This window comes from Mesoplodon bidens (genome assembly GCF_964165515.1).
Source record: "Mesoplodon bidens genome assembly, chromosome: 2".
Classification (NCBI taxonomy): domain Eukaryota; kingdom Metazoa; phylum Chordata; class Mammalia; order Artiodactyla; family Ziphiidae; genus Mesoplodon; species Mesoplodon bidens.
In genome coordinates, this window is record NC_138177.1 from 34771748 (window position 1) to 34788120 (window position 16373).

The window sequence follows — 16373 nt, forward strand, 5'->3', positions numbered from 1 at the left end:
GTAATTGGAGATCAGGTGAAAATCCTTTGACTCAATGCCAAGCACTCCCTGAGTCGCTGCATTTCACCCTCTCTGACAGTACTGGTGAAAACAAGTTTCCACTCATATCAGTCTTGCAAAGCTCGTTGAGCTCTGGGAGAGCTACACTGGAATGTGTGCGACTTCACGTGTCTACAACAAAATCATCAGCTAAGTTCTGTCTGTGGAATCCTCATGGCTGATGGTGGTGTGAAAAGGAAGAGAGGGACAGCTTGATTCCCAGATCCCAGCCGAGGCTTGGGGCTGCGAGTCAGAGGCATCATCTCTGAACTCGTAAATGGAGAGGAAGATGAGATGGACATCACTGGGATGGTGTAAACATGGAAACGCACAGTGACACGTCTATCCATTTGCTGTTCAGAATAGAACCACCCTTTAGCTCTGTCCCTCTCCACGCAATTGCTCCACGTCATGTCTGTGTGAGGGAGCGGTGACGTCCGGGAACTGGCTAACTCGCCGTCCCCTCACTTACCCTTGGTTGGTTCCCCATTCATTCCGAATGCAAAGATGCTTGTGCACTGGATCCTTCATGTAACCCTCGTAGCAGAGGCATTCCCCTTAGAAGCAGGGTGAGGAAGAAGAAAAAGAAATGAAGAAATTGATTAACATGTCTGTGTCGGAGAAAACTAATATGAAATGATCACATCAAACTAACACTGGCACGGATGAGACCATAAATCCTATTATGCCATACATGCCCGTCTCCACTGCCCATGTGAAGGAACACACCACCAATCTCTCCATTTTCACTACGTGATAACTTTCACTAGTTGAGCACACTAACGTTTACAAAGCACCTATTACATGGGCTCTGCAGACACAAAGTCCAAGAACTCTCTGAGCAAAGGGACTTCTTCGTTGTTATTTTCTCAGTGGCCAGTATATTGCAAGACACATATTAGATGATCAACACATGTTTGAAGACCACATAAGTGAGTTATTTCATCGAATGTTTCTAAGAAATTTGAAAAGTACATATGATTAGCCATGCTATCCTGATGAGGGAAATCGAGGCTCAGAAGAATTAAGGGATCTAGAGACAGATTTAAATGGCAGAGTTAACATTTGAACCTATGTCTGTCTGACTCCAGACCTTTTTTCCCAACCAGGCCACGCTGCTAGCCCAAGAACAACTGCTGTATTTAGAGGAGGCCACTTATACCTATCATAGTTTTATAAGAACTCTGGGTTTTTATTTTTAAGTGAAAATGGCTCATTATCTTGGTGCTGATAAACAGAAGGATCATCTATGTTAGTTTAGGATATCACTATGTTTCATTATCATTACTTACCTCAACAGTGTACCAAGAGGTCCACGACCCCTCTGGAGTCGTATGTGAAACTGTACATATGTGTATGTGCATCTTTCCTCAGCAGGCCTCCATAACATTCATCAGATTTATAAGCAAATCCAAGACCCCCAAAAGATTAAGAAGCATTGCTCTACTTAGTCTGATTTTGAAGAAAATTGTAACTGCTTCCTTATATTAATAATTCCTTAGGCAATACTATGTATCCCTAAGCTGCTGAGATCAGTTCCACTGGAGCACCGGTATTGTCTTTTTCAGTGGCTGGTTATTTAACTTATAGGTAGTGAAAGAACAGAGTGTGACTTCCTAAAATTTGGAAATTACAAAGGTGCCAGACCCTAGGGAGACAAAGGATAAGGTTTCTTTATCTTCCTGGGAAGAAACACTCAAAAGGGATATAGATGGAATAATAGCTTTGAGAGCTATTTTCTCTTTTCAAAGATAAAAAACAATAAGAATGAAGTGAAGGGGCCTCACAGTTATGGGGGCAAGGACTGGGTAGGCTCTGAGCAAGAAGTTTTTGTTAGGATCTAAGTGCATCCATTCTTGTTGAGACTGACCTATAAGCTACTGTCCATCGGGGTCTCACTACCAGATAACACTTGTCTTCCTCTCCAACACCTGCTCAGCCAAGGTGCTGAGGAGTGGAGTAGAAATGAGTAACTTAGTTTGTGAGGGATCCACAGGGAGTGTTAGATCAGTACTTTGTCTCCTGTATGACAAACTCAGGCTTCCATGCGGGCTAGATTCACAACAGGGTGAAACTTACTGGCTTCAGTGGTGCTGAGCTGTATCTAGGAACGGTCAGGGAGCTGGGAGTCGAACATAGGAAAACACAGCGGAAAATTCGGTAGCGGATGATAAGGCTTTCAGGTGAAGGCTGTTTCTCTGATAGAAGGAAAGCTAACGAGGGCAAGGACCAGAGGAGGGCAAAAGAAGGGAAGTACCAGGAGCCAGGCTTCATACCGCATCAATTCTAAAGAAAGCATGGACTCTAGACTGTAAGCTACACGAGAGCAGGAACAAGCTAGTTTTTCCTATATTTGAGTAGACCTTTTATAAATACTGTGTAATGGAAAATAAACAAATTAATTAAAGAGTGTGTCCCAAATTTATAGATACCATCACCACCACCTCTCCCCAAGGCGTCAATATCAAGCCAACAAATGGGTCAAGGACCCAGAAATGATTTGCCCTTAAGGAGATCATCTTTCAACTTCCTTGTGGACATTAGGCATGGATATGATATTACAAAGCAGGAAGGAATCTCAAGAGGTTGTCAAACCCATCAGTCTGACTCTTACAATGTTCTTGACTGGATGGCTTGCCTAGAATTAAAGACTGACAAAAAAGGCAGTCTTCCTTCCACACTTGATATGTGGTTACCACAACACATGTCAAAATAAATGCAGTAACGATGCAGAGTTCGAGCAGAGCTTGATTTTCCTAATGCTGGCAGTATCTACCATTTGTAGAGCACATTTACCTTTCTCAAATTGCCTTCACAGCCATTATCCCCTGATGAGATTTCCAGCATTCACTACTATGTGGGGACACACTACTGACAACAAATAACGCTTTCCTCCATATAATGCTATATGCAGCCCGAAGTCAGAGCAACAGAGACATTTTTCAAACATATCATGTTAGAGTTTGAGGATTTCCAAAATTTGTCTCTTAAATCATCCTCATTTCCGGAACTCACCAAACTTCCCTCTTCTGTATTCCTCCTCAAAACCAGTCTGGCCATCTACACTGAAAGGAGTTCAGACTTGATGAGGAAAGTTGCTATGGCAACCAACTGCTAAATCCTGACTTTAAGAGGGGTTTCGTGCAAGCACAGGCTCTGACTGTTAGCTGTGAATTTTAAAGACCCCACAAGGGTGTTGGATGCCCTCCTAAGCTCGAAGTGTTACAGTCTCTGCATCTGCTGTGACAGATGGCAGGGAACACATGACGTGCCGACTCTGTGGTGGTGTTCATAGGAATCCAACAGAGAGACGTGTCACGGCCACAGAGAAGTGCCCAACTGGGATGGAGCATGCCCTGCAGGAGGCACTCACAGACAGCTGCACTGCCAGAGCGTAGAAGCCCACCCAAGAGATGATCTGTGCAGGGCCGGGAGATGCCTACACTGGATCTGTGCTCGGTTCCCTGAAGGCAGATGCTCACAGGCAGTGCCTTCAGTCATTTCCCATTCCATAGATGGATGGAGGCACAAATCTCATCGAACGATTGAAGGAAGACCTTGAAGCTAGGGCTCCTCAGAAATGACTGGGCTCACCACAAGTTCTTCATGACATAACTACAGATCAAGGCCAAAATTCCTGATCACCTCCATCCTTCAGGTAGCAGTTGGCTTTTATTAAAGTCAATTGGGTACGCTTCATCCAAAAAGGGAAATCTTTGTCAGACATCTGGGCTTGAATAATATCTAACTGCCTGGTCTCCTCTCCTGGGCAGACACCAGGCAAGAGGTAGGCTCAGAGTCAAACAACCCCACACGACTCTGGGAGGGCAGACAGAGGGAAATAGGCCAAAAGTACACCTTGAAGGGAGGTGCTTTAATTGAGCTACAAAAGAGAGCTTGGGATGAGTGGGCAATCCAGGTGGCACGAACAAAATGGGAGCTGTGCTACCCCATCTAACTAGGTTCTAAAAACCAGGGAAGAGTAGAGAGAGAGAGAGGCCCTTATTCAGAGTAAGGAAAGGGGAGGAGGGCTAGAGTGAGTCTGGAAAACTGGTCCAATGCCCCTCACCAGACTTTACACATTTCTTCATGGTTGGGACCAGCCTATGGAAAGATCTGGGATAGAAGGAATTTCAGCGACCATCTTGGATGGTGATTAAAACTTGATTTAGCTTGGAAGTGCATGCTCCTTGCAGACTCATAAAAGCTACATATCTTGAAAAGGGCAGTGAGGGTCTGTGGCCAGAACTGAAGGGGGCTGTGAAATCAAGCAGGTGTGTGAAGCCTCCACAGCTGCCCATATGGCGGAATAAAGGCCAGGAATGCAGCAGAGAGAGAAGTTGCTGAGGCCAGTTAGTCTGTGTTGCCCTCAGAAAACAAGCCAACATACAACCACCGCAAAAACCCTTAGAAAGTACAGGAAAAGTCAACCCCTGGCTGGATCCATCTGGGCATTAAGCATTACAATTTCAGTGGTTTGCTGTTAGCCCCACGTGACCAGAGACACACCCAGGGTTACTAACCTGGGGTGATCTGAGAGAGGATGTCAGTGTGCAGTTGGCAGAGGGCTTCCAGGCTAAGAGCCTTAGGTACATTATGTCCCTCCCCGATAGTACGTTGCTAGAATGCAAAAGGGAGGCTGGAATGGAAAATGGTCTCAAGTCTCTTCCAGCTCCAATCTTTCCGTAGATTCCTGACACATCTGCAGAAGGTCTGTGCAGCCACCTTCTATAAACTGTGCCAGGGTGATATAAAGAGGGCATAACAATGCTTATTTTTCTTCTGTGCTTTTTCTCCTTCCCTAGTGTGTTAGTTTTCTATAGCTACCATAAAAAATTATCACAAACTCAGTGGTTTAAAACAACAGAAATATATTGTCTTGCGGTTCTGCTGGTCAGAAATCCAATATGAGTCTCACTGGGCTAAAAACAAGGTGACTGTAGCGCTATGTTCCTTTCTGGAGACTTGAGGGGAGAATCTGTTTCCTTGCCTTTTCCACCTTCTGGAGGATGCCCACACTCACTGGTTCCTCAACCTTCAAATCCAGCAATGGTTGGTGGAGTCCTTTTCATGTCATATCACTCTGGCCTCTTCTGCCCCCCTCTTCGACTGTTAAGCACCCTTGTGATTACATTGGGCCCACCTGGTTAATCCAGATACTCCCCTTATTTTAAGATCAGTTGTCTAGCAAGCTTAATACCATCTGCAACTTGAATTCCTCTTTGCCAGGTAACGTAACATTTTCACAGGTTCTGGGGATTAGGTGGTGAACATCTTTGGGGGCCCATTACGCCTCCTACCATACCTGGTACCCTGGACCTCTGTGCAGGGGAGGAGGAAACACACACTTAAGTTTGAAACACGTTGGAAGGATGCCTGAGGAGAGCTTCAGGCACTGGAGGGTGCTCCTTTGCAGTGACTGAGCGCCTGTGTTTGTGTGTTTGTTTGCATGTGTGAAAAAGTACACGTGCGCTTGCACAGTTCCACCCATCCATGTGGGCAGACCCCTCGGCATGGCTGGGAAAGCACATGTCCCAACACTATGACATTTCCAAGTGAGTTAGCTGGAGGACTGCAAAAATAACGTCGACTTGACTTGCAGCCAATGCCCACACTCAGCTCTTTGGAGAAAGGCTTTAGGATGGAGTGTGGGAGGCGATAAAGTTTCTTACTGACGAGCATGTGGGATGACCACATCATCCCAGGCACAGACAGAAGCAGGGCAGGAAGGGGGAGGGTTTCCAACCCCAGCATTAATGAAAATGGAAGTCCCTGCAGTACCATTTCTCAGCGGCTACCCCGGAATGAAGATGTCGCACCTTAGTTCTGTGGTGGGTTCTTATTTTTAATCTCTCTCCCTGGCTTTCCAGTTGGAAATTCATTAACTGTCACAGACACTGGGAAGCCACTAGCAGGGGAGGGGCTTCCCAAAGTCATTTTCAGTAAGGATTAGAAATGAGACATCCAGCAGGGATTGAAGAGGTGATGGGAGCTTTGCTATGGACAAGCAGGTTCTTCAGCTTCTGGCTCAGGAAAGTGATGCTTAGCAACGGTGATTGCTTGAATAGTGTCACAGTGACAAATACGTTGGCTCTGACCTGTCTAGGGGAATTAAGGAACCCTTTACAACCCCACTTCTGCTCTGATTTCATGGTAGATAGAACACCGACTCTGCCTTAGGTAGCTGTGGGGCTTCGGGCAAGTCGTGTCACTTCTTGGGGAATTTGAGCATTGACCTAAAGGAAGGAGGAGTTTATCTCTAAGACCCTCCAAGCTTAAAACACCAATCCCTCTTTCCACCTGTCATTCAAAGTGCTTCCTGTTCTTTAAAACCTCAGGTGAAGCTTCCAAGGCCCTCTGGAGATCACGCTTCTCTCAGAAGGGAGTTTAACAAGTGAGGTGGTCCAGGGTCTCCTAATCCAAGTCAGAGGGGACCAGAGACTAGCTCAGTTGCATGGAGAGGCCCCACCTCTGAGACGAGCCTGCTTTTCTCTCCCGAGCCCACTGGCTTTTGGGCATGGTGCACGGCCCATCTGTCTAGTTTGGTGTTTGCCTGGCAGCGTGGGAGGAGCAGCAAGTAAGCACAGTCTTAGACATCAGATGTTTAAAATGCTGTACTTTCTCCTTCATAGGGGACCTAGAATCTCTGGGATGGGCCCACATAACAACAACTTTTAGACCTATGAAGGTGAACTTTAGATGTTGCGGTTACCTGTTACTCCCCCAGAGAGCTACAGCAATGGACTGTAAGAGAAGTAACAGCCAGATCTCTTGGAGTCAACCTCTACTAATATCCTTCTACCTCAGCACCTTAAAAAGATGCATCTCGTGTGTGTGTGTGTGTGTGCGTGTGTGTGTGTGGGGGGGGTGCTGTAAGTGAGGTACAGAGAGCTGGAAGAGCTGGCCCTAGACCCCAGCAATGTTTCACTTGGGGATCTTAGACATCAGTGCCTCCCCTTCCTTGGTTCTTAGGCATCTTACCACTCCTCTGGGAAGGAGCTATCTGTGGTACTGAGCCTACTGGAAATAGGTCTTTATAAAGACTACCATAGAGGAACCCCTTCTACAATGAAAGGGCAAAGCAACCTGGGATGAAGGATCCACACTCCTTGGAGCTCAAGAAGCACTGCAAGCACCCCAGTACATGCTGTGTATGAATTCAAACCCTCTCTCTCAGAGCAGCCCCAGCCCCCCTGGATAATATAACAGCCTGAAAGATGGCTATACCCTTTGACCCAGTAATCTCTCTTCTGAGAGTTATCTGAATAAAATAACTTCAGACATGCCCTACATTTACGCGGAAAGATATTCATTTTAGTAGTGTTTGTAAAAATTAAAAACTTAATGCGTCTTACATGTCAAATAATAGGGGACTATTTAAATAGGAGCTATGATATAGACATACAGTGGAATACCAAATGGCCATTAGAATTACATTACTGAGGAGTATTTAGTGGTTCTGGAAAATTCCCATGATAGAATGTTAAGTGAAAAAAATCAAGAAAACTCTACTGGGCTTAGTGTGCTTACAAGCCTCTAAGAATCAGGCATAGATAAAAGATCGGAAGGGAGGAAAGACATTAAAATTTTAAAATTATTTCTACAGGAGATAGAATTATAGATGATTATCATTTTCTTCTATAAGCTTTTCTAATTTTCCCATTTTTTAAAATTAATTAATTTATTTATTTTTGGCTGCATTGGATCTTCGTTGCCGCGCATGGGCTTTCTTTTTTTGTTGGGGTGCACGGGCCTCTCATTGTGGTGGCCTCTCTCGTAGTGGAGCACCGGCTCTAGGCGCGTGGGCTCTAGAGTGCAGGCTCAGTAGTTGTGGCACACAGGCCTAGCTGCTCTGCAGCATGTGGGATCTTCCGGAACCAGGGCTCAAACCCGTGTCCCCTGCATTGGCAGGCAGATTCCTAACCACTGCACCACCAGGGAAGCCCCCCATGTTTTCTACAATAAACATGCATAAAAGTTTAGCCCCCTTGACTGATATCCCCTGACTGGAGGGCACATGGGCTGTGGAGGTCATCCCGAGCTGATCTGTCTGGCTTGGGGCTATAGTTAGGAGGTTTCCAAGGCTTCTGCCAGAAGATGACCTCACATTTTAAGCCAGCCAGCTCAGGGGCTCATCCACATGCTGCCAGCTTGCACAGTCTCGGCTCCCAATGGTAATGGGTCAGTTGGGAGGGATGGCCTGGATTTTGAGGGGTAGTTGCAAGAGGCATGAACTCTGACAGTTACCCGCTGCCCGGTGCTCCCGCCTACCAGTTTCGGGGTCACATTGGTGTTCACAGGGGTCCAGGAGCCGCCGGGCACAAAGGTCCATGGCCCAGGGCCCACTGGAGTTCTGCTGAGAGAAGAGAACCACTTGGGCAGGGTTCAGCCAGTCACTGGCATCCAGCTGGCTCCCCTCCAGCAAGATGAAGCGGCTCCCTGCAGGGGGAGAGAGAGGAGGCATGTCCGTGTGTGCCCACAGCACACACACACATTACTGAAGACAGACTGAGCGATGCTCTGCAGATTAGGCCCAACCCGAGGTCATTACTTCTACCAATCCTGGCCCGCCATGAGTCACAGAGCAAGGGCTCAGCAGATGGAGGCTCAGCCACCACTTGGATCTCCCGCCATATCATCCCCTGCTGCCTTGTCCCATCCCATGTCTACTAGTGTGGACCCAAGGGATACAGGGACAGAGCAGCTCTGTGATGGCCGTGGCACGGCTCCATCAGACCCTGGCAGTCGTCCAAGGAACAGAGACCTGCTGCCTGTCTTCAGTTGCCATGAAATAAATAGCAGGCCCTCTAACACTCCAGACAGTCCCCACCTGTTTTCAGCCTTACGGCAACCAAGAGAACAGACATTAACAAGTCAATTAGGTGCTCTGGGCTTAACTAATTCAGGGACTCTCAGAATGTATATTATTCCCTCATTATATCAGGGTCCCCCTGGATGAAAGTAAATTATTGCTTCAGAGTTCTAGGCTCATAGCAAGTTACTGCAATTAGGAATTTCTCACCAGACATATCAAACGGAAATGTGGCTAATGCTTAAACATTCTACTACTCCACTTAGCTTTTCCCCATTCAAAGGCTAAGAGAATCTTGGTGTCTATGTACCTATAGCCAGTATGCCCTGCATTTATCCACAAAGACAGGTGCTTAATTATAAACAAATAGAAATGGGAAATGGGCATAGAAAGGAGGAGGTGATCTGTTCTTTTTTTTTTTTAACCTGCTTTCTGATTTCATCAGTGGACAATCTAACTTCGTCCTAAGTCTTACTTATCCAGGTTTATTTTTTCCTCACTAATATGTAACAGGGCTCCATGGCTTGTCTATATTTTCCCTGCCCACCCTGAAGCATTCTTCTCGGGGGAGGGGCAGGAGGTGGCATCCTCAGAGGTGGACTTACCATCAGCGATCAGGTGCTCGGGGACGTGCAGGGTGATTTTGACAACGAGAGGGCAGCTGACGTGAGAGGAACACACAAGGCCGATCACGCAGCTGGTGATGCTGATCAACGTCAAGGTGGTCTTATTCACAGGACTTCGGGGAGAGCCCACTGAAAATAAGGCAAAAGCAAGACACTTGATGGTAAAAATCTTGGTAGTGAAGGGCCATCTCGGCCTGTTGCTGCCCAACCTGGAAAACAGGGGAGGCAGCTGGCAAACCCAGCCCAGGTGGGAAATGTGTCTAGTGCGTGAGCTCAGTGACTTTCACCCTCATGGAACACCATGTCATCGCCTGGTGCCAGAGGGGACTGGGCCACTGGTGGTCCTCAAAGTCAACAATTGTCAGCTGTGAGCAAGTCCTCTGCATGCCTCTTGGGCCAGGTCACAAGAGAGATCATAAAGGAGGGCACTGTCCCCCTCTACTTGCCTGGCAGGGCTCCAACCTCTTGCCCAAGGGTGGTGGGAATGCTTTTACCCTACGCTGGAACTCCCTGCACTTCCCATGGCTTTCCACAGAGGGCGCCCTCACAAACCAGCTTCTCCACTCCTGGGGCTCAAACTACCTCTCACCTACTCTGTGGGTGAGAGTCCAGGGCTTGGAAGGAGAAAAACAAGGAACGTATGCTCTACACAGGTAGGAGATATTGTCACACCAGAAGGCTCTCCCCAGTCCTGCAGTCCTTGGGGTAAGGTTATAAATGGAAGCTTAGGGAGAAAATATGAAAGCTGAGGGATAAGAAACACTTCCAAGCAGCTGGGGACAGGGCTAAGAAGGGAGGTTTGGGGGGGGTGTTTGTTTGGTTTTGGTGGAGAGGATAAAATGGTAGTAAGAAGAGGGACCTTTCACATGGAAACAGAACAGATGTGGGGAAGCAAGAAAGCAAAGCCAGCTGCCAACAAAATGTACGAATACTTTGGAATTTTCTTACAGTCTGTGTTAATATTTATTATTGATAGCAACGAAAGGCATCTATTATGGCGGACCACGTGCTAAGTGTTTTACATACATTATTTTAAATATTTGCTTCCTTACAATAAATCTATGAGTCTGTACAGTAACTACCCACTTTATAGATAAGGAAAATAAGTCTCAAAGAGATTAACCTTATAGTGATAGTTAACACTTATGAGTAAGTGTAATTACCTGTCAGGCACCTTACACCTGACACATCAGGTGTCTTACGTGTCTTACGCCTGGGCATATCATTTAACGATGACACAGCCTGATGAGCCAGCTCCCACAGAAACAGTGCGTTAGAGAGGCTATAGGGCATGTGGGTCAAGCAGCTACTAAGGAGGGGAGCTGGAAGCAACACACAGATCCAGTGAGGCTACAGCCCCTAGACAATTCACTGTTCAATCTCTGGGTCCAGTGGAGTCTTTGCGACTGCCGTTCTCAGGAACATGGGGAAAGATGTGGTCTATGGCTGCACACATCTTTTCTGGGAGCAGGTTCCCTGAGTGCGTGTGTTGGCGATAGCTGGGTGGGAGTGACTGCAGGGTGGCAGGCGGCCTCTGGATCCCCTGTCCCTTGCTACCTGGAGATTTTCTATTCATGTTAGTACCCTTTCAACACGGAATCTATTTCCCGCACTTACACATTTCTTCCTCCAGCCCATACCAAGCCTGAGCAGCGCCCAGATCCACCACCCGAATGGCCCTCGGGCACTCAAATGCGACATCCAAAACCGGGCTCTCCATCTTCCCTCCAACCCTGCTCTCCCTACCATTTCCACTGTCCAGCGAACGGCACTGCTGTCTACTTGGTTCCTCAAGCCCCCAAACGCCATCATGTCTTATCTCTTCCCTCTCTTTCATAAGCCACCCCCACCCCCCACCAATGCCATTAAATCTTTTTTCATTTTGTGCCCAAAATTTCTCTTGCTCCATCCTCTGCATCCCTACCTCAGTCTATCATCTCACCCCTGGACTATGGCAACAGCCATCCACCCAGTCTCCCTGCCTCAACGTCCCCCTGCTCTCACCTATCCTCCACGCTGCCTCAGAGGGATCATTCACCAAGCAGAGCAGGGCTCTGCTCTTTAAAAAACCTTCAATGACCCCAACTGAAGTGTCAGGTCCAAGTCCTCCAGTCAAGGAAGACCTCCTGATCTTCCAGCCTTATTTCCGAAGCGGACCCCAGGCTTCCCCAGAAGCTTGACTCTAGTAAACTATTTACTGCTCTCTGACTAGACAATTATTGTTTATGTCCCTGGGACTCTGCACATAGTATTTCCTCCTCCACAGAACGCCATTTCGTCACCTTGTCAGCCTGGTATACGCCTACTCTTCAAGTCTCAGCTCAGACAATATCTCCCTGTAAACACTTCCCTGAAACCTTCAAGAACCGATTCGCACTCATTCCTTGCTGTGCCCCCAGCCCTTGTGCACCCTGCTGTCAGCCCTGCTCACACAGTGCAGTCACTGTTTACAGGCACTTGCTCTCCCGTGATGGCCATGACTTGCTGCTCGGCCTCTTGTCCCTCTGGTCCTTCTGCATCATCAACCCATCATCCAGAATCTCTGCCTGACTTCAAAATTTCCAGTGGTCCCCTGTGACCTACAGAACCAAGGGCAAACCCATTAACATCGTGCATGCACTGGTCCTCTAGCCTGTTATCCAGCCCCATCCCTCCTATCCCTGTGTGCCTATATATTCAAATCCTGGATTACAACTACCATATTGAACTCCTTTCACTTGCTTGAAAATGCCATGTTCTTTTGTGCCTTCAAGGCTTTGTATCTGCTCTTTTCCTCTACTGAAATGCCCTTCCCCTGGATTTTCCTCTTTCAAGAAACTCTATACATTGTATATAATCCAAGCCTAATTATTTTCTCCCTTTTTGCCTCCTTTTGCTGCCAGGTAGAATTAACTGTTCTCTCTTCTGAGCACTCATTTTACTTTACTTATATTATTAAGTCTTATCACTGTGCCATGTTTTCATGTTTCTACTACTGATCACAAAGCCTGACCCATGACAGGTGGGTTATAAAATTTCCTGCTGGCCTGACTGATGTATCCAGTTCAATTCAACAAACACTGGCAAGCATCTATTATAGGCAAAATCGCTCACTAGGCACTTTGGAAAAATAAATTAGACTTGCCCATCTGTAAGAAGCTTACAATCTAGTTAAAAGCAATAAACAGGGGCTTCCCTGGTGGCACAGTGGTTGAGGATCTGCCTGCTAATGCAGGAGACACGGGTTTGAGCCCTCGTCTGGGAGGATCCCACATGCCACGGAGCAACTAGGCCCGTGAGCCACAACTACTGAGCCTGCGTGTCTGGAGCCTGTGCTCCACAACAAGAGAGGCCACGATAGTGAGAGGCCCATGCACCATGATGAAGAGTGACCCCCACTTGCCACAACTAGAGAAAGCCCTAGCACAGAAACGAAGACCCAACACAGCAAAAATAAATAAATAAAATTAATAAAAGGCAGAATAGGTGATAGTGTGCCCCGAGCACACTATAAAAAAAAAAAAAAAGCAATAAACAGTTGATGCACTAGGAGAGCTTGGTATTTAAAAGTAATAATTATATGTTGCAAAGAAACTCATTCTAATTCATTACTATAGATTTTCTTACACGGGATTTTATTAAAGCAGAACCCACCCTGCTTTGCTGTGGCCTAGGGTGGATGGGCCTAGGATGACCCTCTGCTGTATATAAATATGTAATGAGGATTAAGAGTCAGCATTCTCACCTCAGGGATACTGGGGCACCAGACATTAGGCGACCCAGAGCCCCACTGATCTCTTGAGAAAAGTGGTGGGAAGAACTTTTGTACTGATAGCAGCAGAGCCTGCAGAACTGGAACTGAGGAATTAACAGGGCTTCCTTCAATCTCTGGGAAGAATTCCTCAGTATGTCAAGAACTCAGATGGAGGTGGGAGAGAGCCGAAAGGTAGGTGTCTTTTGGGGCGGGGGGGGGGGCACTGGTTGATTATTGGTTGGGGAAAATGTTATTGACTATCACACAAGATGACATCACTCAAATACCCTCCATTGTGTCTCGAGGGGCCCCTGTCTAAAATTCTTTAAGATGAAGTGCTGTAGAAACCCAAGGCTGCACTGTGGAGAGTTCTAACAGCAACACAATAGAGATCTCATAGTGCCTTGCCAGTCACCAAAAAGGCACATTTTAATACAATTAAGCCCTATGCGTGAGGTACTGTTAACCCATTTAATATGTGAGGAAACTGAGGCTCAGAGAAGTTGTTGTCTTTATCCAGTATCACACAGCAAGTAAATGCTGAAGCTTTTTTGGTGCCTGAACACAGACCTCCCTCAGTAATGATGGTGAGACCACAAAGTCATAGGCACTGGCAGCCACAGCTGCAATAGCCATGCCTGAAGCTACTGAACATCAGGGTGGAGAGTCACAGACCGTGGCTGCATGAAAGAACAACTCTATCAACACTGAGAAGAATGAACAAACCAACCTGGGCCCTGCCAGGAGAAGGGAGGGGACTTGGGCCCTGGGGGTCCTGCGATTCTGCTGGGCAGGGGATTAAAGGTCAAAACCCACTACACATGTTTTTCAGGCCACAGATCGTTCCTCAACTACCCCACCCCCCGAGCTCCGCCTCACTCAATCCCAGGATGGCGGGGTAAGCAAGGGTAAACATACTGTCCATTGTTTCACGTATAACACACTTTATCAACTTTATTTCCTGTGTCTAAACAGCAAAATATGACTCCCGAGGCTTCCAGAAGGAATTGAGAGTCTTCTGACCAAGAAATAGCCTTTCAAACAACTTGGAAACTTGTTTGAGAGTGCCATTATCTGGGAGAGATGATTCTCTGACATTTTCCACTCTAGGCTCTTCTTTCTTCCTTAGGAGGAAACACCAAGTTTGGTCCAAGAATTCTTCCTGCGGACACTGGCTTTGGTCCACAGAGCCCCCTCCCTGACCCAGCACCTCTGTAGCTCCCTGCCTTCCCCGCCCCACGGCCCCTCTCACCCCACTTTGCCCCTCTATCCTTCCTACCTCTACTGCGCCTTCGGCTCCGCGAGGGGTCAGTGTAAAAGGTCAGCTGGGGGTCATTTTCTGCCTCTGTGCTAGAATCCCCTTCAGGGTTCAGGAAGGCGGAACCAGCTGTAATGAAGAGACAAGGGCAAAAACAGTGTCTTCAGTTTTGTCTTCATGACACCAAATCATTGGGCAAGTTCAAGAGGAAAACACGAGCAGGGTGACTGACAATCTGGGAGGAGTAGCCACAGGGATTGGAGCTTCCTGATAACACAGATTTATTGGAGAAGGAGACCTTGATATGACAGCCATCACTAGAGCCCTACATCCACCCAGCCCATGCTCCTACTGAGGAGAGCCACCTGCCAGAGAGGACCATCGTGGACGGTACGTGGAAAAGGAAGAAAGGGATATTTCCCTCATTACACATCATGATTCTGGTTGATAGAGGCTGGAATTATGTCCTAAGGGGCATATGTCTGTATGTCTTAATATCTATATTGCATTTTTTAACTGGTTCTAGGATTAATATATATTCAATGTGAAAGAGAAAAGAATAAACAAAAGACCCCCAAATGTTTAAAAGGAACAACGCTGATGTCCTCTAAATCCTCCAAGTCAGAGAAAGACTCTGTTAACATTTGATAAATACACTCTCCATCTTTTTTCTGATACAGAAGCAGATAAAGGTTTTTTAAGTCCCCCTTAAAAATGGCATTCTGCTGTACCTTCTATTTTATAACCTCATTTTTCCCCATTTAATAGATGGGTGGGCAACTTTCCATATTAACAAATATAGATCTATAGTATCATCTTAAGCCACTGGACAGGAGACAGATGTGCAGGTAGTTAAGCAATTCCCCATTGATGGACATTTAAGCTACTTCCAATTTTTTGCTCTTTTAAACAACATTGGGATGAACAGTCTTTTACACCACACATCTTTGCATACTTGTCCAATTACTATTTACTAAGGATAAATTCTCATTGCTAAAATTACTTGGTCAAAAGGTGTGTATACATTTAAATTTGTTGGTTAAGTAACACACAACAGGCCTGCAGAAAGACTGTGACCAAACACAGCTCCTCTAGCCGTGCCTGAGAGTGGGGGTCAAGGATATTAATGGCCCTGCCTCTGCTGATATTAAGGAAGCCACCTTCAAGCCCTAACACCAGACGCGGGTACCTCTTGCTTTGTTGTTGATCCTCTTTCTCTGGCTACTGGAGGTGTGAGAAAGCAGAGTGGCCTGCTGGTGGTTGGAGTCCACGGGGCTGGTAGCAATGATGTTATCTTTATACTTGTTCATCAGCGACAGCTTGGCATTGTCGCTTCCTGTATAAGGAAAGACCAAGGCAGATACTTTAAAAGGCCAAAGAAAGTGAGAGCAAGGAAATCTGCATGAACCAAGTACATGGGGTTTCACAGAAACTGAAATATGAAAGCTTGAAAGTGAGAGACTGGCAGAGACTGAAATGCTTCTTTTTGATTTCTAGGGGACTTCAGAGTTATGAGAGAAGGGGTGAAGAAAGGAAATCCAATTCAACCAATTCTGTATTGATAGGGTCACCACGTGTGGCCATTTGGTGAGATACAGACTGCAGATTTCTTTCCTTTGGTCAGCACAGAGTTTCACAGAAATTTGAATGTGAGCGCATTCAGGCGGAACTTGCCCCCTCATTCATCCCAGTCTGCTCCGTTCCCTGTTGTTGACATCCAGCTCTCTCACATATTTGTGCTATCTGCCTGCTCCCTGAGTCTCTAATCATATGGCTACTTGGTGGGCTTAGCACTATGGCAGGTGCTATGGAATATATGAGATATTGAAGACACATCCCCTAGTCTTAAGGAATGTCTAGACTTTAAATGTTACTAAGACATGCCTAGTCATAGGATCTTCTCTA

The 16373-nt window shown here is 46.6% G+C and overlaps 1 protein-coding gene across 2 annotated transcripts in view; it reads right to left on the reverse strand.

The window, feature by feature from the left end:
* Window positions 1–16373, reverse strand: part of ASTN1 (astrotactin 1) — a gene marked incomplete at both ends in the record, with an annotated part of 328640 nt that overhangs the window by 151073 nt on the left and 161194 nt on the right. The window contains 5 exons of one of the 2 annotated variants that reach the window (XM_081224527.1): window positions 512–596; window positions 8311–8478; window positions 9457–9606; window positions 14490–14597; window positions 15658–15804. In XM_081224527.1, the coding sequence (XP_081080653.1) occupies window positions 512–596; window positions 8311–8478; window positions 9457–9606; window positions 14490–14597; window positions 15658–15804 (658 nt within the window). Of the gene's footprint in view, window positions 1–511; window positions 597–8286; window positions 8479–9456; window positions 9607–14489; window positions 14598–15657; window positions 15805–16373 lie in introns of both variants that reach the window. The other variant, XM_081224526.1, reaches the window with a different exon arrangement.